The 24764-nt window shown below is 41.1% G+C and overlaps 1 protein-coding gene and 3 long non-coding RNA genes across 6 annotated transcripts; 3 read left to right on the plus strand and 1 right to left on the minus strand.

The window, feature by feature from the left end:
* Positions 1-1160: 1160 nt before the first annotated feature.
* LOC118472918 (uncharacterized) lies at positions 1161-1856 on the minus strand. The gene is made up of 3 exons (XR_004851392.1): positions 1787-1856; positions 1586-1665; positions 1161-1471 (listed from the first exon to the last, which is right to left on the minus strand). It is a non-coding gene; the product is annotated as an uncharacterized lncRNA (long non-coding RNA).
* A 3719-nt stretch (positions 1857-5575) lies between these two features.
* LOC103632313 (uncharacterized) lies at positions 5576-5970 on the plus strand. 2 transcript variants are annotated; one of them, XR_555819.2, is made up of 3 exons: positions 5576-5631; positions 5725-5800; positions 5864-5970. It is a non-coding gene; the product is annotated as an uncharacterized lncRNA (long non-coding RNA). The 2 variants fall into 2 exon arrangements; XR_555820.2 differs by having other exon boundaries at positions 5884-5934.
* A 5327-nt stretch (positions 5971-11297) lies between these two features.
* LOC103632315 (calcium and calcium/calmodulin-dependent serine/threonine-protein kinase) lies at positions 11298-13259 on the plus strand. Of its 2 annotated transcripts, XM_020541087.1 has the most exons (6): positions 11298-11502; positions 11612-11844; positions 11948-12155; positions 12268-12327; positions 12432-12524; positions 13022-13259. In XM_020541087.1, the coding sequence occupies exons 1-6, from the start codon at positions 11452-11454 to the stop codon at positions 13037-13039; spliced, it is 663 nt and encodes a 220-aa protein (XP_020396676.1). In that variant the 5' UTR covers positions 11298-11451; the 3' UTR covers positions 13040-13259. The 2 variants fall into 2 exon arrangements, with proteins under 2 accessions (XP_020396676.1, XP_020396675.1); XM_020541086.1 differs by lacking the exon at positions 13022-13259 and having other exon boundaries at positions 12432-12966.
* Positions 13260-18750: 5491 nt separating this feature from the next.
* LOC103632316 (uncharacterized) lies at positions 18751-19254 on the plus strand. Its single transcript, XR_555822.1, has 3 exons — positions 18751-18842; positions 18949-19134; positions 19215-19254. It is a non-coding gene; the product is annotated as an uncharacterized lncRNA (long non-coding RNA).
* Positions 19255-24764: the final 5510 nt, after the last annotated feature.

Genomic DNA, 24764 nt, shown 5'->3' on the forward strand with positions numbered 1-24764 from the left:
TTCTCTCATGGCCAGCTTTATGTTGCTCTATCAAGGGCCACCGCTCGATCGAAAGTGAAGATACTTGCCATTCCAGTCCATGATGAGAAGAAGAATAAGGGGGTTGAAAGGAACTCAGCGATAAATGGCGCAACATACACAAAGAATATCGTTTATAAGGAGGTCCTTACGCCGTAGCTGACATTGATGAATGAATGGCAATTAACAACTTGTAATGCACTTAATTATTTTGGTTTTTAGGTGAAGATGTATTTTTGCCTTTTATTTCTCTATTTTGGCTCCTTTTTAGCTTCCTATTGTTTAGTGGTCATTTGGTTGATACAACAAAGGAAGCAGATGAGCATTGAATAGATGTTATTGAATACACACATTTGAATTAGAAAATGCACATTTGAATTTGAAATGATCTGACAAGCAAGTTGTGATTTCCATCTATCTTAATGATCACCTAAATAACATATTATAAAACTCAGACTGAATTACGTCTTCCTTTTCTCCCCAGTTTCCAGGTGTAACCTTGAGCTATTGTTACGGTCGGGAACATTTATAGGCGCTCGTAACAGGGGCTAATTAGGCAAAAGGAGGGGTATTTGGGATCAACCAGGAAGGTCTGGTTCAGCAATAAACAAGCAATTACAACCAATCCCATTTTCACCTCCTTTCTCTGTTATCTCATCTCCCTGCTATCTACCTTGCCACCATCCACCATGGGCAGGAAACCGGTGGCCAGCGAGCTCCCACAGCTACATCCTCAGGGACATGACAGCTGTACTATGATGCTACATCACGGACAGACTATTGGAAGTTAAACAACCACCTTGGTCAGAGAAGGCGGAGTCGTTTTTTTGCCAAGAGCCAGAGCTTCCCCAGTGCTCCAGCTATTGAGGATCGAAGCCAAACAGCCCCTATTACTAAACAGCATACATGCCAAAAGTCACAAAGACGTACTCAATAGAAAAATAGCATCATGGAGATTGTCACAGAATAGCATGACTATTAAAACAATGGTCATAAACATGTTGGATCATCAAACTCTGGCTTAAAACTCATCAATGATATAGGAGGCCTTTTGCAAAATTCCCAACACGCTAAGCATAGAAATGGGGCTGTTCCATAACTGAATATTACATGTCCATCACACCCGATGGGCCAATATGATGTATCAAAAGAAAGCAATCTGACTGCAGTCATCTTTTATTCGACGATGCTCTTAAAGAAACGCATGGGTCAAATCTCAGACAGCTTTTGTTTGGACAAAATCCCTAGGTGAAAACTACCACCTGCTTGATGGCCAACTGTCTTTTCATAAACAAGGATGCCGTGGAGCAGTCTGGTTCTAGAAAAAAGGAGTGTATTGGATTCATCTGCCTCACCAAGTTCTTATTTTCAGAACCACAAGGCATCCTTAGTGATGTCCATCATCTTCATCGCCATGACCATCTGGATCACCACCATCACCAATGACCTTAAGCTGCACAAATCAAGCAACCAAATAATTACATTAATTAACACCGGCATCAGCATGGCAGTGTGATTGTGTAGCAATAACTTATAGCATAACAAACAGTTTAGGGACTTAAATTACCACAAAGTATTGCGAGCAGACTGGACACTCATGCGGCTCATCTTTTTTCAACCAGAACCATACAACATCGTGTTCATCCTCTGCGAGAAAAAACAGGCAAGTAAAGTCAAAAACCAAGCAATTGGTTACACAAATGCTTCGCACCACACCAAATGTTAACTTTAGAAAAAAATATAAGGGCGAGAGACAACACTGGCTTACCTCCCTCACCACCAGGGCAGCCGACTATCCGCTTGTTATAGTAGGACTCAACTACAGATGGTTCCTCCTGCAGGAACAACACCAAAAGAAGAAATGAATAACATTATGCAGAGTACACAAGAAAAAAAAGTAGCACTCTTTAACCCAAAACTTCTGAAGCTAAGAAAGAAAGTAGAACAGCAAAACTCTGAGTGCTTAGACCTACCACACCCACAACGCCTAGGAATTCATAATGAGAGGTGAGGCGACACCTTACCATTCTAAGAAATACGAGAGGGGAAAGTTCAATTCACCCCCCCTGAACTACTCACTGAACTCGAACTTCAATACCAGACAACATACACACCTAACTTTTCCTATAGCTCTAGACGATCAGGATGTCCGATTGACCAATCAGAGCCCGTTTAATCGGGCTGGTCGCCGACAAATCGTGATTAGTCAGCTGATCGCCCCTCTGGCGATCAGGAGCGATCAGCCAATCTGAAAACATTGGTTTGAGCCTAGGAAGCTGCAACTCTATAATACAGTTCTCGAGCAGCCCAAAATGCACAGAACTGGGATTCACAGTTTGAATGAACGTGATAGAGTTCACAACAAAGCTATATATAACTAGAAAAACCAAAGCAGCCTATAATTTGGGACAGGGAGTGGTAGTAGTAAAAAAACTAAAACAATATATGTAGAAGGCACATACTCTCTGGCCATGGCAACTAAGAAAATCTCCTGCATGGTCTGCTTTCAAGTGAGATAGAGCAGACTTGAGTGCCTTCCTCACAAGGTATCTTTCTTGTTGAGATCCCTGCTGTTCTTGCATAGCAGTGGCTAGAGAAAATCAAGGATCGACAGAAAATCCACCTTCTACATATAAATTGAAGCTTTCATTGGAAAAAAAGGCATGTGAATGACCAAAAGAGTATGCAGTGCACAGTGTGGAAACTGGATATCATTCATGGTAAGTGTGAATAGCAATATGCCAATACCAATACGAGCAAATGTCATACTATCCCACTCAAGAAAAGCATTTCCTTCATCACCCAGCAAACCTCCTTTTAACTTGAAACCATAGCTTTGCTGGTCTGTGCTCATCAACACATCAAAAGAGGACTGTGATATCCGACAAGGTACAAAATCTTCAAAGTATAGAACCTACAATTGTTGCCACCAACAATGGCATAAACTGTCAGCTCAGTTGAATCATGATTAACTATAATATCACTGGACACGGAAAAGAATGCATCTCATGAGTCATAATATTGTCAGTAAGCAAGTTATAAGTCAAATGAACAAATCATTTCCATTGTCATGGCATAATAAAGATTGTCTTGGCATGGGGAATGTGCCGCCTTCAGCCTGAATTTGGTACCCAGACATGCGCTAGGATCTAGAAGAAACAGCTATTCAGGAAATGAAATGTATGGCTGAAACCTTTGTGGTTCAAACCTGCGTGGACGGGCAATTTACCATACAACAAGTCAAATCAGATGCAGTGTGTGCAGTACTGCAGTAACTATTACTACTTCAACATGTAGTCCTTTAGCTTTTCTTCTGTCTACATGGTTTGCTGCTCCCGTTCCTATCTTTAGAAGATCTCTGAAGTAAGAGGAAGAAAAAAGGTAAAACTTACTAATTATGTTATTGGTAGCACCGCAACCTGTCCTGAGGATGCATATGCCATAATTAGATGATGCTCCAGTTCCTATCTTTAGAAGATCTACCATTTAGCGCAAGCAAACAAGATACTTGTTTGCTGCTATCTCTTTTTTCTAAACTCCAAGTTACGTGTTTGCTGCTATCTTTTTTTTTCTAAACTCCACATGTTTGCTGCTAAATTCTGAGACCTTTAAATTGATAGAGTGACTTTGTTTGTTGCTAAATTCTGATACCTCTAAATTCAGTCATAATAATACAACAATACTTTGTCAATATTATTTTAGCATTTTTATAAGGAGCAATGTTGTATCTTTGCAATAATGCCATGATATACATCCTATAAGATCAATGGCATCGGGTATACTTAATCAAAATAGAATGGTGGCAGGCCTGTGTCCCTTTCCTCCGTAAGTTTATACAAGTTCACTTGTCACATCTATATGAATGAAGAACTTAAGCTAAAGTTTGTGTTTTATTTAGTTTCGTGCTATTTGACGATGTACTTTATATACTTAAAATACTTTTGTCAATAAAATTATGTTTGACACTTTCAATCTGATGGGTACAGACCAAATCACAATGGATATAGTGATGGAGGAAGGAAATGTCGATGTTGGCAATATTGCTGAACCATCGTATGAGGTTGTGGCTAGAAGTGGTTGTTCAGCACAATTGTCAACTAATGACACGGATGAACATGAACTGGGTAAGTGCTATTATCAATTACAAAAAAACTAAGGTCTGCATAATAAATATTTGTTTGACCCTTAATTCTTCTCTTGTGCGTCATAGCTATAGAGAGCGAGGATAGTAAGGTCAGTGTTGGTAATGCTGCAAAGCAATCACACGATGTTGTGGGAGTAGGCATTGACTGTATTTTCAATCATGCTAAAGTGTCAACTGAAGCCGATCTTGGACCACAACCGGGTAGGCTTTCTTATCTACACTCCTAAATGTAAATATTGTCTTATGAGTACTCCTAAAAATGCTTTTGTCAAGAGACTTATGTTTCATTCACTCCTCATACAGATGTGATACACTTGACATCTTTGGATGTTCCAAATCAATCAAGTCAAATAAGTTCTGATGCGGATATGGTAGAGCAGAACAAACAAGATGCTTTGGACACACTTATTAGAATATCACAACATAAAAAACCAAAGAAATTGAATGTAGCTCGAGTTGTCTCTGAAGGTAATATTTTTCGCATCTTATTGGTTTTCGCATATATCATTTGCTTATTAAGTATAAATAATATTTTTTATTGTATAGATTATAAGTGCACCCCAGAAGATGTTAAGCTTATTGAATACATTAAAACATAACCGGGGAAACAAGTTGTGGTGAACATCAACAGCGCATGGTTAAATAGAAATGATATGGAATGTCTTTTTCATGGTGACATCCAATTGTCTGATGAAGTAAGTACATCTGTATGTCCATATTATATACAGTAATAAAGTATATATATTTATAATTATCATATTATACAGTATGGTATACATATTTAAAGCTAGCATGTATATTTGATTTGCTAATTGTATTCTTTTGGTGTACAGGCCCTCAGTGCAAATATACACTGTATCAGGGGTGAAGAGCATTTACTTCAGAGAGAAGGTGGAAAGGTCTTCTTGGAGAACACATTCATTTCCAGTCTGCTTAAGCGTGATGGCAACCCTAAGATGCTCTTAAATTGTAAGGAAGACACAATTGAAAAAAGGGTGGACAACTATTTACAGTCTGACATGGTTGACCTAAAACTCATCTCATTTTTAATATATGTAATATGTAACATATGGGTGCACAATACTTACAAATTAATGTTAATGTATGTTCTATGAAGGTGTTCCTTCCAATGAATATAGAAAATTTTCACTGGTACCTGGCAGTTCTGAATGCAAAAAAAAGTGAGGTACATGTACTCGATTCTATGGGACAACAAATAACGGATCGCCGAGACCTTTATACTACAGTGAGTAATCATTTCTTTTATATTATGATTATTTCATCATTACATTATTTGTTATCTATAAATATTGATATGTTTTTTATATATATACATAGTTAAAAGGTCTAGAAAGACAGATTAAACTTGCAGCAGAACATAAAGAGCTTTACCAAGGCAAGTGGTCGAATCTTGATGTTGCATCATGGCCAGTTATAGAGAAGATCACAACACAAATGCAAACCGATGGGTAAAATTCATGTGACCACAACTCTACAAAATTGGTTGTATTTATTTTCATATATACATAGAAACTCATCTGATCTGTTAAATTTCATATTAGGGTATCTTGCGGGCTATGGATGATAAACTATATGGAATACTGGACAGGATCCTCCCTATCTGATAACGTAACTCAGGTAGAGGACGTATATTTATTTATAGGAACAATGTTTCTTTTGTTCTAATTTATATACTTGCAGGATGATATAACAATGTTTAGGTTTAAGCTACCTGCAATATTATGGGACTCGAGATTAAACACAAAGAAAAGACATCAAAATCTTGACCACAATGTGGATGAAGATGGAGAGAGTTCAAGTGATGTTCAAATAATCGATACTCCGTGTGAGTTATCTAAATCGTCAAATACATCACATCAGATTGAACCATATATATCTCCATATGTTCTGCCTGCTAAAGTAACATCAACAAACATGCAAGAACTGATGTTTGTATTATGCACATATATCATGGGGATAGACAACGCCAAATATTTAAAGTAAGTTAATTCTCATTTAATATAGTATATGCATGGTAAATATTCAACACATATGTTCTTGCTTTAACTATAAAAACAAATGTTCATTTAATAGGAAACATTGGATTCAGAGCACTAAACCTTATCCAATTTCTTTAAGTCTTCAAAAACTTAAAGATATATTGGATGTAAATAAGCCGATGGATACAGATTGTTTTAACATGGCTGTTCGGATGATCGCATGCAATGATGTCTTGTTCTTGTTGGAAGACAAATACAACTACATGGATCTACAATTCTGTGTAAGTTCAAGTAATTAGTCTTTATTTATATAAGTGTGTTCATTATATCATTATTTTACTAACAAAAAGTAGTCCATAACTAAATTTGGTCGAGACCCTCGCCTTCGTGCAAAGCCAGATATCAACATGTTGGCAAAATTATTAGAATGTTGGCCTGACATGGAGTACGATGTTTCAGATTGCAAACAAGTAAGCTATACTCTTCATCATTTTTGTAATCTTGTTTTTTCTCTTACTTGAACTAATTTTTTAACTTGCAGATTCTATTGCCCTTTTCTTTCTTGGGTCACTTTACCTTATATGTACTTAACATGGACACTAGAAGCATCTATATAATGGACTCCATGCCTATACCATCATGGTTTAAGGGTGATCATCCTAGCATGCATTATATCCATAATATACATTATATTGCCAATAATATGAATGCTGCCATGGAATTGGCCAATCATACATGGAAAGACGATATTTATATGTGGCGTCATATAGTATCAACATGGGTTCCAAGAACATTAAACTGGTAAATTTTTTTAACCCGAACAACCTATTAATTTTGTCTACATATATGTAACAACATATTATTTTAATTTGTAGGGATTTATCTGGCTTTCTTGTTATCAACTTTATGCACGATTGGAATGGTATAAGGTTACCCTGCATTTGCACTGTGAGTACCCTATTTGTTCTAATACTTTGTCAATATTGTTCTTCTATAATTGATTATTAATCGAGTTCAATGATATGTAATAATGAATGTGCAGAATGGGAATGACCTGAGGACCAAATTCTTAGTAGAATTATTGAAGTACAAGGACAATGAATCCAAAGACAACATTCCAGAAGAAATACAAGAAATTATTAGGCACATTAGATAGATATGATTTTATTTGTAATGATACTCAACTTATTATCCTAATTAATTTTGTTGCCTTTTAGGTTCGTAGTATCGTTAGTAACATTTGCCAACATATAGTTTAGTTATATGTTGCAAATATGAAGGCAGTTCAGATTTCTGTACTTTCAAAGATGCATTGGTGTTTTAGAAGCTTCAGCTTATCCTACTGTAGTACTGTGCTTAAAAGACTCCTATGGGTTTCCATCTTTTTATTGGAAACGAAGTACCATACTATTGTACTGTACAGTGACTTACAGGTATGGAGGGATAGGGCTCATCGCACCTTCTAGCTTCGTGAGTCAAATGATTTTATAATTATTTCCTTTCTATGCTTCTGTTCTTATTTTGTGCTAAGCTGAACGGTGCTTGGTTGTAGTGAGCACAAAGGGATCTTTCTAGCTTACTAGAGGTAGCAGGCAACTGGCGACTGGTGAAACCACAAACTGGTGCCACCAAAGTGGAAGAAATACACTCGAAGAACCATCCTGTCAGTCTGCTTGTCATAGAGCATTCACCTTTTCTTGCAGGTAACTTGGGCTCGACTTACTGACACGAGCAATAGTCTGATAACGCTACAAGACACCGATGTGCAATGGTCGCCGCCCTCTTTGGGATTATGCAGAGGTCAGAGAAACAAATAGCTATATTTTTCAAAGAAAAGAAACAAAAAGAACAGGTATGCTACTGTCTCTATGCTGGATCAGCTCGGCTTCTTTCAAGATCTGATGGTTGCTGGTGGCTGATCCACCAATTAAGCAGACTTCTTTCAAGAGACTGATGCTGAAGCAGCAAGGAATGCGAACTACGTGGGAGTACCCCTTTGCGGTCGCAGGTGTAAACATCTCATACATGCTGATTCAACTGCTGGAGCTCAACTCAGGTATGCATGTCAACCATTCCAGAAGGACCAAAAGGATTTTTTTTGTGTAGCTGGGCATGACATCTGATCTCTACATGTGAAACTGTCCAGTTGTCTACAAGGCCAAAAAGCTAGAGATTCTAGGTAAGAGGAACTCTGGGGGGCCTGCTAGCCGATGCGCAGGCAACAGGAGCGGTGGACAGAGTGGACTTGCAGTTTCTGGGAGCAGAAGCAGCGAATAGAATGTGGCTGGCAGCGTTGCTGCTCGACCGAAGTGTGGCATGTCGTCTGAGAGTGGAACTAATGGAGCAGAAGGAAGTGGGTGCACTGTCCAGCTATGAGATAAGAGTATAATATTGCACAATCCATTAACTTTCCACTTATCATTTTGTTGTTTCATTTCCTGAGCATAGATCTAAAGGTGCTGCTGGGATTGCATTTCATGCCCCAATCAACAACCGGGCCAGAAATTTCACCAGGTAAACATGCATATTTCTTCAGTGTACCACTCCATTTTTTTATAAAAAAAAGGTTTGCACTGCTCGTCTGTCCAAGCAAACTTAGTTTGTTGTGCAATTACAGTTTGTGTTTCGTGAGATTGGACATGTTCATAATGTATCGTAACTACATGACACATGCATCATGCATGCGATGCACATCTCATAGTTCATAATGCTTTAGTACTTTGTGCTATTGTTTATGTCAACTACTCTTACTGTGTTGTAATGAAGAGTGCTTTGTAATTTTGTTGCCATGTATGGACTATTGTGTACTTTGTGGTAATCAGCACTTGTACTTGTCTATGCCATGGTTTGCCTTCCTATGAAGGTTATATAAATATCTTTTGATACATATGTCTTGGCGCAGCTGCTGTCCCTGAATTGATGTCCAAGCCAACGGAGGCGGTTCCACCAGCTGGATCAATGGTTCGTTCAGGCACTGAGGTCATCAGTTCCTGTGGTGGTCGCCGTTGTGCTGTAAGTGACGTCGTCCCAGGTTTTGATGGTCATAGCCATGCTTTACCTGCTGCGACATCCCCGGTTCCGCAGCAGGATGCCCTCCTTGCCTTTCAACTTCTATAGGAGACTGCCTGCCAAGTCTGATATGCTCCTTTAAGATCCAGTATTCACCATCAGAGAAACAGGTGCAAGTCTTACTTATTTATGTATGTTCCGCTCTGTTCCTTCTGGTTAGCATCAGATCCGATGTGAATATACCTGATGAGTTCATATATTAGAGGTCATTAGTATCCCCGGAATAAGGTGTCGGTTTAATGGTTTATTTCCTTGGTTATGCCAAAGAAAGGGAACAATTGGATCCCTTTTGAGTTTTGCGATATAGTGGGAGGAGGTTTTTGGTGCAGAATTGTAATATTAACTTCAGGTTATTAGCATAGAACTAAAGGCAGAAACAATATTATCCCCCCGTGTATTATGTTTGTACTATTTGTGTCAATTTTGCTTGTGTTTCAGTGATCTTTTGCCTGCAGTTGGGTCATGTTGTTTGTATTTATGTGTTCGAATCCCTCACCTTGTTTGGGTTCACTGGACATGCCTGCTTGCTGCGCTTCATATCGGAGATCTGCGTGCCGTCCTCGCTCTTCACCAGCCGCTTCTACATCTGCTCCGAGAGCGACTACCAGGACCTGCTGCGCAACACGGATGCCAACCAGACGACGCTCGACAGGAACATGTTCGGTGGCCAGCGGCTGCATGTCTGTGGCGAGGTATTGGTAACCCAGATGTCCTGCTCCCAGCCTATTGAGGTCAATGGAACTGGGAGCGGAGCACACTGTTCACTCATCGCTTGGGTTGGAACCTAATCTGTCACTTGCAGGGCCATGAACCTTTTGTTTTGTACGAGGGCCTTGAGCAGCTGCCAGGGATGATCACCTATTTGTCATCATGAATACTAATGCTAGAAAACTGCAGTTAAGAACACTGTAGGCACACAACAATAATCAAAAGTCTGCAAATGTGGACTACAAGAAGATTGAACGATTTCAGTTAAATCTCTATAACCGATAAGAGAATAAGTCAAATTAACAGTTTGAAGTGAAGCAATGCTATGGCTTATAATTGAATGCTATTTGAGAGACTATCCATAGGATATGTCATTTGGAAACAACATATTCAATATTGATTGCTTCAAGTAGAAGATAGGCTATCTGTAATTTCTGAATCTTCAAAAGTTTTCATCCAATGGCAAACAGATACCGGAATGAGCTCAAGTGATACATTTAGAGCAATGATTAATTCCATCTACTTCTTTGCAATATTTAAGCAAATGCATTGCTAACGTTACAAATTTGATCACTTTTGAGGTATGAACATTTAGAAGCCGAAGACCGTGGCGGCATAGGTACACAGTGCCAACGTTGCCTCCGTCGGCCATGAAGAGGGTGTACTCTAAACTGCTTACATTTACATGCTTCAGTAAGTTCCAGGTACCCGTTTTGAAATCTGTCCTATTTTTGCGCTTCTTATATGTTATATTAAGGTCAATTATCATCTGAACACATGTTTTTTGTTTTCTCTCTCGTAGTTCCAGGTACCTTTTACTTTGGTACCTTTGGCACTGTCCTGAGTCATCATCATCTATGGTCTGTGCCTTTATGAATGAGCGGCAGAGCGGGCACCCCGTTTCTCCCAGCCTCCCAGGTAGTGTGATGCCTTTACTGGCAAAGGATGTGCCGAGCACCGGTATGAGCAGCGACCGAATGATTGGTTGGTCATCCACCGGTTTATTCTCGTCCTGCAAAATCCCAGTGCCCGTTCATGCTCCCAGCGACGTGAAGATTTCAAGGCCACGGGTACATGAAGTCTTTCAAACTTGATCAATGTATCAGGTACAAATTGCACCTTATGGGGGCAAAATTTGCACAAGCCAAGAACTTCAGTTAACATACCCTTCAGAACAGTCTTCAGTAACCGAAAAGCTGACCATATGTCAAGTTGCATATATGATACAATGTACGTAGCATCAAGTTGTCAAAAAACTATTGGCAGACAGAACGAATCAAACATTAGAGACCGCCTCCCCATCATTTTTTAAACAAGATACTCGTCATAACTTTCCATAAGTGTTCAGGGGGAGTTCAGTTTCCAGGACCATACATGCTTCAGCAAAGAAGGCATTGATGGTCATAAACTGCTGTCTCTAATGGCGTACGTGTGCTATCACTCTCCTTTCAGGGGGAGTTAAGTTTCCAGGACCATACATGGAAGACAATCTCTTCATCAGCCAAAGAACTGATGTCCAGTCTTCTCTCTGTTGAGCCTTACAAGAGGCCAACAGCAAGTGACGTATGTCCCTTGTTCCACCCACATTGCCATACACTGGCCAATCTGAGTCACACACAGCTGCGCTTACTGAATCCGTGGACCTTGTTGTCTTTTGTGTCATCTGGACCAGCTGTTGGGGCATCCTTGGGTGATAGGGGACTACGCGAAGCAGGACCTCATGGACGCGGAGGTCGTGACGAAGCTGCAGAGGTTCAACGCCAGAAGGAAGCTGCGGGCGGCGGCGATCGCCAGCGCGCTCAGCAGCAAGGTGGCGCTGCGGACGAAGCGGCTGATGAACCTGCTGGGACGGCATGACCTGAGCTCCGAGGAGCTCGACAACCTGCGGGCTCACTTTGCACGGATGTGAGTACGATATGCTGGTGTATATATATATATTACCCCTTAGCAATGAGATGCATGACAACATGGGGTGGTCGTGGATCACGACGGCTGCTGGTGGCTGCAGATGCGCCGACGGCGAGAACGCGACGCTGGCGGAGTTCGAGCAGGTGCTGAGGGCGATGAGGCTGGAGGCGCTGGTCCCGCTGGCGCCGCGCGTGTTCGACCTGTTCGACAACAACCGCGACGGCACGGTGGACATGAGGGAGATCCTGTGCGGGCTGTCCAGCCTCCGCAACTCCCGCGGCGACGACGCGCTCCGGCTCTGCTTCCAGGTGCCATGAAAACGCAGTGGCTTTCTCCCATCTCTCTCTCTCTCTCGATCGATCGACGTACGTATGCTTTCCTCTCTGGTGATCACATACTGAATGACAAATGGCGTCGCAGATGTACGACGCTGACCGCTCTGGGTGCATAAGCAAGGACGAGCTGGCGTCGATGCTGCGAGTAAGATATGTTTCCGCCCCTGCTTGGGGAACTAATTGGATGGTCACAGGTGCAGAAGGAGTTGTGTTGTGAGTTGTGACCGCCCCGCCCCTGCTTGCATGCAGGCGCTGCCCGAGGAGTGCCTTCCGGGCGACATCACGGAGCCCGGGAAGCTGGACGAGGTGTTCGACGAGATGGACGCCAACAGCGACGGCAAGGTGAGCTTCGACGAGTTCAAGGCGGCCATGCAGAAGGACAACGCCCTCCAGGACGTCGTCCTCTCGTCCCTCCGGCCACCTCCGCCGCCATAGCTAGACGGGGAGAGAGATTCCAACTCGTTCAACTTCATTCCCACGAGAACGCACCATTGATTATAGTACCGTTCAAATCATTTAATCAGTCTCCGGCCTGTGCCGTTGTCCGATCCGGTCGGCTAGCTGTTGGAAACTCCGGGTCGTGGGATAATCTCGATGGATCCTGCTAGATATGATGGTTGTGCTGTTGTGTGTTTCTGAATCCTGCTAGATTAGATGGTTGTGTTGTTATGGGTGGCGGCCACAGATGTTTTTTTACCTAAGGCTTTAGCCATTTTACATTCTACTGAACAGGGTCAAGACATAATGTTGATTAGATGGATAATTATATATTTTGCAAATGTAAGCTTTCTTGCACCCTCATGATGGTGTAGCTGACTATGCAAACCTCAATTTGGCAGGTATGGAGATCTTTATAATGAGAATAATGTGGCTATCAGTGGAATCCATACGCATGCTGGTCCTGGTGGTTATCTGCAGTAGTCTTCTTCGGCTCCTGGTGTACTTCTAATGTTTGTTTATTTGGTCAATAGTCATTCTGGCTCGTTTTTTTGTTTTTTTTCTTGAATGAGCATCGTAAAAGGTTGCATAACTTTGGTTTTGTCCATTATTCTCATAATCAAAATATGATTTAGGAAATATCATTTTTTTTGTAAAAACATTTCAATTGCGTACTAATACGATATTAAAATTTATCAAATTCGAAAATAAAAATTATTTTGTTTTTGCATTACTTATGTAAGTATAAATTGTATGAATATGAATATTATAAAAAATATATAGTATATGAATTCTGTTAACACTATAGATATAGAGGATCGAATTTAGAGGACGTTGCTGGTGATGAAGAAAATATAGATGATGAAATCTTTTAGAGTGTTTTGTAGAATACAGAGAATATTCATTTAAAAGATAAAATTTAAAGTACGCAGCAGTCTCGTTCCCCTCTGACCGTGGACCCAAGCCTCAAGGTTCTCTATCTCCAGGTGACCCCTCCGCCTCGATCCCGTAGGATTTTCCAGCTGATTTCTTCGCCAAACGGCATGTATACCCGTGTTTGTGAACGATTTGGGCTTGCCGCCCGCCGCTTGTGATGCGATCCGGTACTTTTTGGTGAATATTGCGGAGTGCTATGCGTACAAAGAAACATCATGCAGAGAGCACAATGGAGCCACATTCAGTTATATTTTACATAGCTTCTTTTAAAGGGTAAAGGGTAGATGGATGATAATTCTGCATGTTTTTGTTCTGCTCTTTATGTTACATTCAACGACTTCTCCATACTTCACACTTGTATTTGTTGGGGGACAAACAGTAGGTGGCTACTTTTGCCTCTCTTTTCTTATTTTCTTGCTTCTTGGCTGCAATACCAGTCTCCCTCTACCTATCCAACTCCATGTTTAAGAAAGTATTGTCAATGTAAATTGTCTGTTTTCACCCTAACATATTGTCACAAAACATTGTAATCGTTGTGAACTAACATTTTATCAAATAATTGACATGTCGTAGCAACGCACGACACTATCTGTACTAACTATTAAGGGGGCAGTGTAGACTGCCCCCGCTCCCTACCCACACGCAACTGTCTCCCGCACCGCACGTCGAGCTGTCCTCCGCACGCTCGCGCGCCGCAGCCACCGCGAAACCCCCACTCCATGCCCGCAATGGCCTCCCGTCCTCCGCACGCCCGCCACGCCCACCCCTACGAATCCCGCCGCACACGCCCTGCCGCCCAAGAAGCGGATCCGCGCGGCGTGACCCTGGCGCGGGCAGGACGGGACGGCGTGGATCTGGCGAGTCAGTAAGCACCGACGATCTGCTCCCCGCGCTCTCAACAACCCCCGCCCCCATCGCTCTCCTCCGAGGTGGTTGTTTCTTTTATTCTGGTAACACATGGTTTCCTAATCTCACACATCTTCCAGATTTGTGGACTCAAGTGGTCTTATGACAATCGTCAGCTTGCATCCGGAGGCAATGACAATGGAGTAAGATGCTTGTCCATATGTTCCTGTTAGTTTTGAATGCACTGTTCTTAGGATTCCGCATTGCTGTTTTCCCATGCTAATATTTCCCCCTTGTCCAGCTTTTTGTTTGGAATCCACATTCAGTACAACCAGTACTGAAGTATACTGAGCATACAGCAGCTGTCAAAGCTATTGCCTGGTCACCTCATCTCCACGGTCTGCTTGCATCTGGTGGAGGAACTGCAGATAGATGCATACGATTTTGGAATAAGAACAGTGATACTTCTGTTTTTTTATCCTGGTAACACATGGTTTCCTAATCTCACACATCTTCCAGGTTTTGTCCAGCTTTTTGTTTGGAATCCACATTCAGTACAACCAGTACTGAAGTATACTGAGCACACAACAACTATCAAAGCTATTGCCTGGTCACCTCATCTCCACGGTCTGCTTGCATCTGGTGGAGGAACTGCAGATAGATGCATACGATTTTGTCATAAGAACAGTGATACTCTTGTTTTTTTATTCTGGTAACACATGGTTTCCTAATCTCACACATCTTCCAGGTTTGTAAACAAGAAAGAATCAGATACAATTAAGAACCAGGGGCAGAGTAAATTGCCTCACTTAAAATATAAAAGCCATGTGTTACTAAAATTTTTGACAAAGAACATGTTGAAGTGGGTTAGCTGCATGTTAAGGACTTACAAAAAAACTTTATTTGAAGAATAACTATTTTATGAATTGTTTCAGCTTGCCATGTCATGAATTTGATCGCTCATGGGTCATGGCTCTAGGTTACCTAGTCCAAATCATCGTTCAGGTAAAAGCGGCCTTCACACCACCAAACACTCTGAAATATTATCTAGGTGGAGACCTTTGTTCATGTCATGTTTAATTTCCCTACAAATTTCGTACTGCATTTCATATATATGTATCAAAATATGGACCCATGAAACTGAAGAAGGCGTTCCTTTTCAATTCGTGTTGCTTCTTCATTTCCTTTATCAATAAGGGCATGTCTAGATCCATTAGCACTAAAATTTAGCAGTTAAAATTTATATGAGTGGGTCTAAACAGACCTGCTAATTATTTGTTGAAGGACTTGAAGGGCTGTTATTAGTTTCATTAGCAGATTTGGAGTTGCTAATATGTGCTAATAATTCATATGCATCTTCAACTCACTATCTAACTACCTATTAGCAGGTGAGTGCAAACAGCTTCCTGCTAAAAGTTAGCAAGGGATCGGTTGATACTTATCGATGTATTGTGTTTGTTCATTATTATTGTATCCATGTTTGGTTGGAATGTTTTTAAAAGAGTGTTAAATTCTGAACGATATGAGTTATTTTATATTCTATATTCTTTTGGTTTCTGAAAGGTTTCTTGCTTCTTAAAAGAGTGTTCATTATTACTCCCTCATGCTTCTTATTTGTACATCACCTGTAGATCTAAGTAACATATTCCATGTTATCCTTTTCAAAACCTTTGCAGGTTCAGTTGATAATAAAGTTAAATTTTGGGACCTTGAAACTTTTGAGTTGATCGGTTCTTCTGGACCTAAGGTACCATATCTATTTATAACGACTCACAAAATTAATTAGCACATATCCCCAATTTCATGGTGCTCCTAATGCACATGTTGTTCATTTGCGCTGTCTTCATCCTCAATCCGACCTCGACTGGCGAATCCACGGGGAGCCGTGGTACGACTCTCTCTCTTGTTTTTTCTTCTTCTAAATTTGGTTGTGTGCTTCTACTTGATGTGGAGAAGCGTGTTCTAGACCTTTATTCTATCCTAACTGTGCTCAAGGTTGCATGCTGTCGAGTATGTTTTTATGTTATCGAGTGGAGTATGTTTATAGCTATCTTACTATTAACCGTTTGCCTGAATTGTTTGCGGAAGAGCCTTTGGGGTGCTTGCAATTGTTTCTTCATCTAATCGTTGATATAGCTAAATGGTTTAATTCGTGGCAATCTGGAAACATAGAAACGTAAGGATTACTCAAGATATAAGGAATATTAAGATGTTCGTGCGTCAAGCGCATCCTGGGCGTTTGCTTTGACCACCAGGTGCTAACCCATACCCGTGTATATGCGTGTCTCCCATTCTTGCATACTCGTTGTTTAGCTGTTGGTTCTCTTGTTTTGCCTTCCTGTTGTTGATATCATGTAGATCCATAGCCTTTTGGGAACTCAGGTTGAGTGGATATTTCATATGTTGCAAGCTTTCAACTCTGGGAATCTTTTCCAGTAACTATAGTCATTTCATTTTAAATTACTCGACAGTTCTGTATAAATCAGTTAGAGCTAAATAGTTGTTCATTTAGGCCCTTGTAGTGTAGCATAAAACATGTTCCAGCAGTCCTCTTTTATGTAGTGCTTTGTGCTATTCCATGCAGTTAAAGCCGTGACTTTTGTAGCCATTTAAGGATATTATTTTGAATCATAGAGTAGTTAGTAATTCATTGATGATTGTACTGCTTGGTAGTTTTAATTTGTAGGATGGTATATAATAACTTTGCCCTTATACTATGGCTTATTGGACTGATTTGTTATTCCTACACACAAATCTCAGGAAACCAAATGATTGAAAGACTTCTACATATATTTGCTTCATCAAGTCACACATATGGTGGCTTGACTCTGGATTTTCATTGTAATCGACTGGGTCCAGCTGCTTTATTTCAAGTTTTTACAATTCCAGAAACTTATCTATCAAAGTGAAATAATATGATACTCTTATCATCTCATTGGGATTTTTGCTTAAATTCTCCATTCAGCTCCTGCACATTTGTAACTCGCCCTTCGCCGTCGCTGACCAGCTCGGGTACGACGGCGGCGCCGACGCGTTCTGAGCCGACGAGTACGACTGCTGGTCCCCGGCGGGTGCCGCTGGCGCCCACCGCCGGAGCTTCTCGCTCAGCGACGCCAAGGCGGCCGCGTCATGGGGGCCCTGCATGTACTACGCGTGCGGGTACTGCAAAAACGGCTCTTCCTGCCGCTTCTTCCACGGCGTGCCCGAGGACGACGCTGCGGAGCGAGAGATGGCCGTCATGCGCGCCAAGGCCTTGGCCGCCGCGCCGCCGACGCAGCAGCAGCAGCTCATGGCGTCCGCGTACCCCTTCTCGCCGTCGCCTAAGGGAGGCGTCAGCCTCAGCTTCCTGATCCAGCAGCACCAGCAGCAGCAAAGCGAGACCCAAAGGTGCCATTTTTATCCAGCGGCTGCCTCGCCAGCAAATTAAAGGTTGCATTTTGTCTCCGGTCTCACCATTCCCATTTTATTCTCCGCGTGTTGCTGCCTGCTCCAGGGCGGCGGCGGCGGGCATGCTGCTCGGCGGCAAGGACATCTGTTCGGAATTTCGATGATAGCAAATGAATTCAAGTCAATCATGGGTTTTTTGTTATTCGATGATATGCTCGGCGGCGAGGACTATTGAAGTCCAAGTCAATCAGTGTTCTCCACTTTTTTTTGTTAGTTTTACTAGCTCCTCGTGGGTTTGTTAGTTTTACACGCTCTACGGCTCTACCTCATGGGGAAGTCTAGGAAAATCCTAAAACAGTTGTCATCTGTAGGATTTAGATTTTTTATTGTATTCATTGCAATTACTGTGTAGTTTTTTTTACAACATGCCATTTTCGAAACAGTTGTCATCTGTAGGAGTTATTTTTTTTGTATTTGTTGTCATTATTGTGTAGTTTTTTTTCACAACATGCCATTTTCTGGATAGATTTGCAAGAAACATATCAGTTATTATTGTGATCTTACAAAACCATAAGATTCATTTATCTGCTCACACATGGTGTATATGCAGATGTTTAATATCTTTGTTTGGCTGCCTTTTTTCTTTTTAATGTGGCATCAACGCAAAATCGAACAGTTGCTGCATCCCAGCTCATTAGCCTGTCTTAACTAGAGTCTGATTGTATCCACTGTCTTAAAATAGTATGTTCATTCAATCTTAAATTGTGAAGTTAGCATGTTGTGAAGCTGTTGCTTTTGTGTTTATACATGCATCCCTTTCATTACAATGACTCGTGGTCCACACGAATTTAAATTTGTTATTTTTCATAGTTCATAATTCAATAATCACCATAAATTTCGATGATAGCAAATGAATTCAGAATGCTGTTGGTTTCTGTATCAGGGCATGGGACCTCTATCCCACAATTATCTTCTCAGAGCAGCGCACCTCAGTAATCCTCTTATGGTGGATATCAGGGTACAAGCAAAAAGATTGAAAATCCAAATGGAAGGGTAAGCTTATTGTTCATTCTGTTTTCTGTCACTGAATTTAGAAAGTGCATCCAGAAGTGTGATGTTTGTATTCTCTTTAACTGGCACTGTTGTCAACTTGCTGTAGGTTGGTGTTATCATTAGAAAAGCCGGGGAAACTATTAGGTATATCCAACTTCAATCAGGAGCAAAGATTCAAGTCACAAGAGACCATGAAGCTGAACTTGGTGCACTAACAAGGCAAGTTGAGCTTTCTGGCAAACCTGAGCAGATAAGCAAAGCTGAACAGTTGATCAAAGAAGTTCTGGCAGAGGTATTACTCATTATGCTCACAGCCTTTTGTTTTGTTCTGCATTTTTCATCTATGTTACAATGTTTGATCTTGCATCCCAGGCCGATGTTGGGTCATCCGGTGCTGGATCTGGAGGCCAGAAATACAATGCAACACAGCAAGGTGCTGAGACGTTCCAGATGAAAATTGCTAATAACAAGGTATACACCTTGTTCTATTTGGACAAGGGTTTGCCTTACCATACGAAACTACACTTTATCATGCTACCACGAGTATTTGGCATGTGTATGGGTGCCTGTTTATCAATTTTATATCAATCAACAGACTGTGTTGTGTGATTTCCTTACCCATGTTGTTTTTTCCTCTACTTCTGATTTTTGTCTATTTCTTTTTAGGTGGGACTGATTATTGGGAAGGTGGTGAGACTATAAAGTCCATGCAGACCAATTCTGGAGCCCGTATTCAGGTTTGCTATCTTGTTATATAGCTTCCCGTTTTACCTTAGCTGCAATCAGAAGTAAGGTTACACTAAGTTCACTTGTGGCTGTTTGTCTGCTTGTTTTTGCTTTGCCTTGAAAATATCACTTTTAAATGATTGATATTTTGTCACCTGGAGTTTATCATTCATATTTTGCTGTAAACGCTCCATTTGGTCCAAGCTGTTCGTTTATTCTCAAATCATTTGGTCCAAGCTATCCATTTAGTCGAATGAGAAAAATGAAACAAAAGTAGGATTTCTATTTTTTGGATAGTGACTAACACACTTAGAAAATGCTATATGTTTGCAGTAGGTGGTACATGCTATTTATGCAAACGAAAATTCCTTTTTAGGATTGTTAAACATAATTTTGGAGTTTGGGATTTCTTTTGGGTATCTTTTGTGTAGCATTCATATAATTAGTAAAGGTATATAATTAGTAAAGGTATATGTTGCACTACATTTTATCTATAATTCTTTGTTTGGAGTTGTTGTTTGCACGACTATCCCTCTCTCACGGATAAAGATGTCAGGATCATTGCTTCAAACTGCGCTGCATTAGAAAATCTCATTATGTTACAGTCTTCAATCAGTGATAGTGGTCTTTCTCAGGATGCTAAGCAATGCAGAAACCTGAAGTTCCTCCATACCGAAGGGTGCTTGTCCATCACTAAGGCGTCTCTAAGAGCCCTTGTGCAGTATGCCAAGAGACTCGAGTCTCTTACTCTGGGAAGCTACCCTCAAATTGAGCAACATGCCATCTTTTCCTTACTGATGAACTAACCTTATCTGGACACGCTTGTGCTCAAGGACATGATGGCTGGACAATCACATACAAATGATTGAAGACATTTCACTTATCACTAATGCTTACTTGAACTTGGAGTAGATGTACGATGCACAGAAGGATTAGTTCTCTAGCGGGACAGTTCATGTCTAATTAATGATGAATTATATAGAGGTTATTACCAAGGAAATAATGATCATAAGAGACCGACGAAATTGCTGCAGTTTATGTTTCTGAATCTTAGTGCTCTCAATCAGTTATTCTAACTAAGTTCTACTGTGGTTGACCTCTAATATGTGGTTCATCTACCTACAACTTATGACTTCTTGGGTTCTCTGATCAGGGCAACTTCAACTTGATCATGTCATATAATTCAACAAACAACCATGGTGTTTATGACGAATCAGAACAATCTATCCATGTGCTTACTCAAGCAGGCTCAGTGCAGAAAGCTAATTCGGTTCAAGTCCCATGATTAGCTAATATGGTACCACTTTGTTCTTTCATGTAGAGTTCTAGGCTCCTTTGGTGAGATGTATGCATCACAAGTTTTACTAACTCTGATTATTCGTACATTGTACCTAGATTTGGACTGTACCTTGATCCATTTCCCTAGAACCTTTATAGTTTATATTCTTATTTTTATAATTTTCAAGACGTGTATTTCACCAATACCCCTTTTCTCTTCACTACTACTATGATGCACCAGTTTCACCTAGGAGACTGTTGCCAATGAGTTCTTGGGTGCCATGTTTCACCCCCCTAATTCATGAAGGTTTGGTCTTGATTGTGTGATGTTGCAGTTTCAGTTATTAACACTATGGTTTGCTGTTTATTTACCTATTTGGACCATGCTGCCACTTGTCAGTGTGAATTGATGATTTTTGAGCTGGAGCTCAGGCTGGAGTTATGTGACTGTTATCTTACTGTCTACACGACACACAATTGTTTAATACATGTTGCTTGTATTTTGAACCAATAAGGTGTTGTAAAAGAAGATGCAAGGGGAAGAGGTCAGGTCACGGCTTATTCGGTTTCAGAGACCTGTTGGAAAAGCCGTCATCAAAGTGTAGTATGCAGAAGTTAAGTAAAACCTCTGGTTTTTTTAGTTCTACTGGCTTTGTTTGTCAGGCGGTTGACTTAACAGACTTAACTTTTCTGAAATGGTAATCTTGGCAAATTGTTAAAAAATATATGTTTATCTGTACCCCTAGGTGAAGGCCATTTTTTGTGATGTTCATATGTCTGATAATATTTGGGATGATCAATGCTTCTAAGATCTAATTAGGGTCCCCTTGCCCAATGGTGTGCGTGCCTCCGACGCTCACAAGATTTGGAGGAGTGACTTTTCAAATTCCTATGGTGTGGTGCTTCATTCTACACTTGGCTTTTGTATCTCAATATATCTTATTATAATATATTGACTCCATAGCAACACACTGACATACACATAACACACATCATTGTAAAAGTTTGGAACATGTTTGAATAATTATCTTATTTTAAAAAGTATGTCTATATGATATATGAAAGGGAAATAGGCCTTAAACCTTTTCCTAAATGATTTTGGTGGTTGAATGTCCAACACAAACAATTGGACTAATTAGTTTGCTCTAGATTATATGTTCTACAGGTGCCAAAGATTCAACATAAAATCAATAAAAAGAACAAGACAAGAGTCAAAAGAAAGGAGCAAAAAGAAACCGAAGTGCTCCCTGGTCGGGCGCACCGGACTGTCCGGTGTGCCACCGGACAGTGTCCGGTGCACCACCGGACAGTGTCCGGTGCACCACCGGACAGTGTCCGGTGCACCAGGGAAGATGGCCTTCAAACTCTTCGCCTTCGGGTTTCTCAGGCGCAGCCCACTATAATTCACCGGACTGTCCGGTGCTCCACCGGACAGTGTCCGGTGCTCCAGAGTGAAGCGGCTCCGAACTGGCCAGCTTCGGGAAAATCCAGGGCCGGCGCGCTATAATTCACCGGACATGTCCGGTGTGCACCGGACTGTCCGGTGCAACCTCGGAGCAACGGCTACTTCCCGCCAACGGTCGACTCTGACAGTAAACAGTGCGGAACAGTTCACGTGGCAGAAGTCAGAGCAGAGAGTCAGAGGGGCACCGGACTGTCCGGTGCTGCACCGGACTGTCCGGTGCCACATGAGGACAAAGCCTCCAACGGTCGACCAGCTCCAATCTCAACGGATAGGATGACGTGGCTGTCGCACCGGACATGTCCGGTGTGCACCGGACTGTCCGGTGCGCCCATCGCCAGCAGCCTCACCCAACGGCTAGATTTTGGATGGTGGCTATAAATACCACCCCAACCGGCCACTTCAAGGGGTGGGAGCCCAAGCAACATTCCAAGTCACCTAGTTGACATACTCAAGCCCTCCCAACCACATAGATTCATTGATCCATCCTATACACAAGATTTAGTCCACTACAACCAACACAAGTGCCACAAAAGAGAGAGCAAGCAATTGAGAGCTACTCAATTGAGTTTAGCCCTAGCGCCTTGTGAGATTCATTGAGAGATAGTGTGAGCTACATCTTTGTGTTCATTTGCGCGTGGAGTTTTGACTCCCATTCAAACTTCCTCCAAAGTGTTGGAGGCTTGTAAAAGCTAGCAAGAGACACCAAAGAGTGTGGTGATCCTTGTGGGATCGAGAGTGATCCTTGAGAAGAAGAAGAGCTCGCCGATCCTTGTGTGATCGGGAGAGAGGGAAAGGGTTGAAAAAGGCCCGTCCTTAAGTGGACTCCTCAACGGGGACTAGGCCTTCGAGGGCCGAACCTCGGTAAAACAAATCACCCGTGTCCATTGTGTTTATTGCTTGTGATTTGTTTGCTTTCCCTTCTCTAAGTTTTCTTGCGCCATTCTTCGCTAACATCTTTTGGTGTTGCTTCAAGTTTAATTCTCATTTGGTGGAGCAACCCGTCGCAAGAAAGAACTTTACTTATTGCTCTTCTCATCTAAGCCTTCTTGCTTTACTATACATACATCTAGTAGTTGTATTATTTATCACTTCCACATTATTTGAAAGCTATACTCTTTACTAGCAAGAACTTAGTTTTTTTTTATATATACTCCGATAGTTGTTCATCTTGTTCTAACCACTAATCAAAGGATCTAGTTGGGGGATAAAGTTTTAATTTTCAGGTTTCGCCTATCCACCCCCCCCCCCTCTAGGCGACTATCAATTGGTATCAGAGCAAGGCACTTCATCTTGAGTCTAACAACTCGAAGTGATGGCTCGTAGAAGATCCCAAAAGAACAAGAAGACTCCTCCAACGAACGCAACTCAAAAGGAGGTAACTCTTGAGATATTATGTGATGATTGTTCTAATTATGATTCATGGTCTACTAGTGTGATAAATGCCTTTAGAACCATACATCCTCAATTAGAACAAATTATTGACAAGAGTATTTTTCCCTCTAGTTTTAATGGAAAAATTAATTCCGAGGAGGATCAAAGATGTTATCGCTTAAACTACCTAGCTTTTGACATCTTAACTAATTCTCTTAGCAAAGAAGATTATCATGCCTTCATATCAAACTATGACGAATCCGTCCATGATGTGCATGATATTTGGACTAGAATTAGAAGCAAATTTGATGAGTCCAAACATAATAGTTCATTTGATGCCTCTACTTTCTTTAGTTTTTGTGATACTAACCCTTACAAGGAAGAAGGAGAAAATGAACGATGGAGACCAAACGATGAATCCACCTCTCCAAAAGGTTTGTCTTCCCATTTCGATTCCCACATGTGTTGTGTGGCTAATGAAAATGATAGTAGAAGCACAAATGAGGATGAGGAGGAAGAAAGAAGCTTTGTGCATCTCTATGCTCGCCTAAGCCAAGAAGATAAGGCGGTCATGCTCAAACTTCTAGAAAGAGCGAGAGAGCAAAGCGAAGCTCGTCAAAGGTTAGAAGATATTCTCTCCATGAAGATGCAACACTTTGACGAGTTGACTAAAGAACATGAGGAGCTAAAGTGCTCTCATGTTGATTTGGTCCAAAGGTATGAAACTATTTCAATTGAGCAAGATAACGCTTTACATTGTATCGCTCAATTAGTAAATAGGAATACCTTGCTTAAGGACCAAGTAGAAAAGCTAAAAGTTGAAAATCTAGCTTTTCAAGAAAAATATGATATGCTTCTATATTCCCATGAAAACCTTACGGATGATCATATCATATTAAACATTGCTCATGAGGTCGTGATAGAAAACTTAAAATCCCAACAACCTCACTCATGCACATGTATTAAAATTGATACTATATTACCATGTGCTAATGCTTGTTGTTTGTCAACAAGCAAATCTTCCTTTGAGCTAGAATTTGCAGGAACAAATGATGATTCATATCAAAAGCTCAAAGAAGAAA

This window comes from Zea mays, chromosome 7 (genome assembly GCF_902167145.1).
Source record: "Zea mays cultivar B73 chromosome 7, Zm-B73-REFERENCE-NAM-5.0, whole genome shotgun sequence".
Lineage (NCBI taxonomy): Eukaryota > Viridiplantae > Streptophyta > Magnoliopsida > Poales > Poaceae > Zea > Zea mays.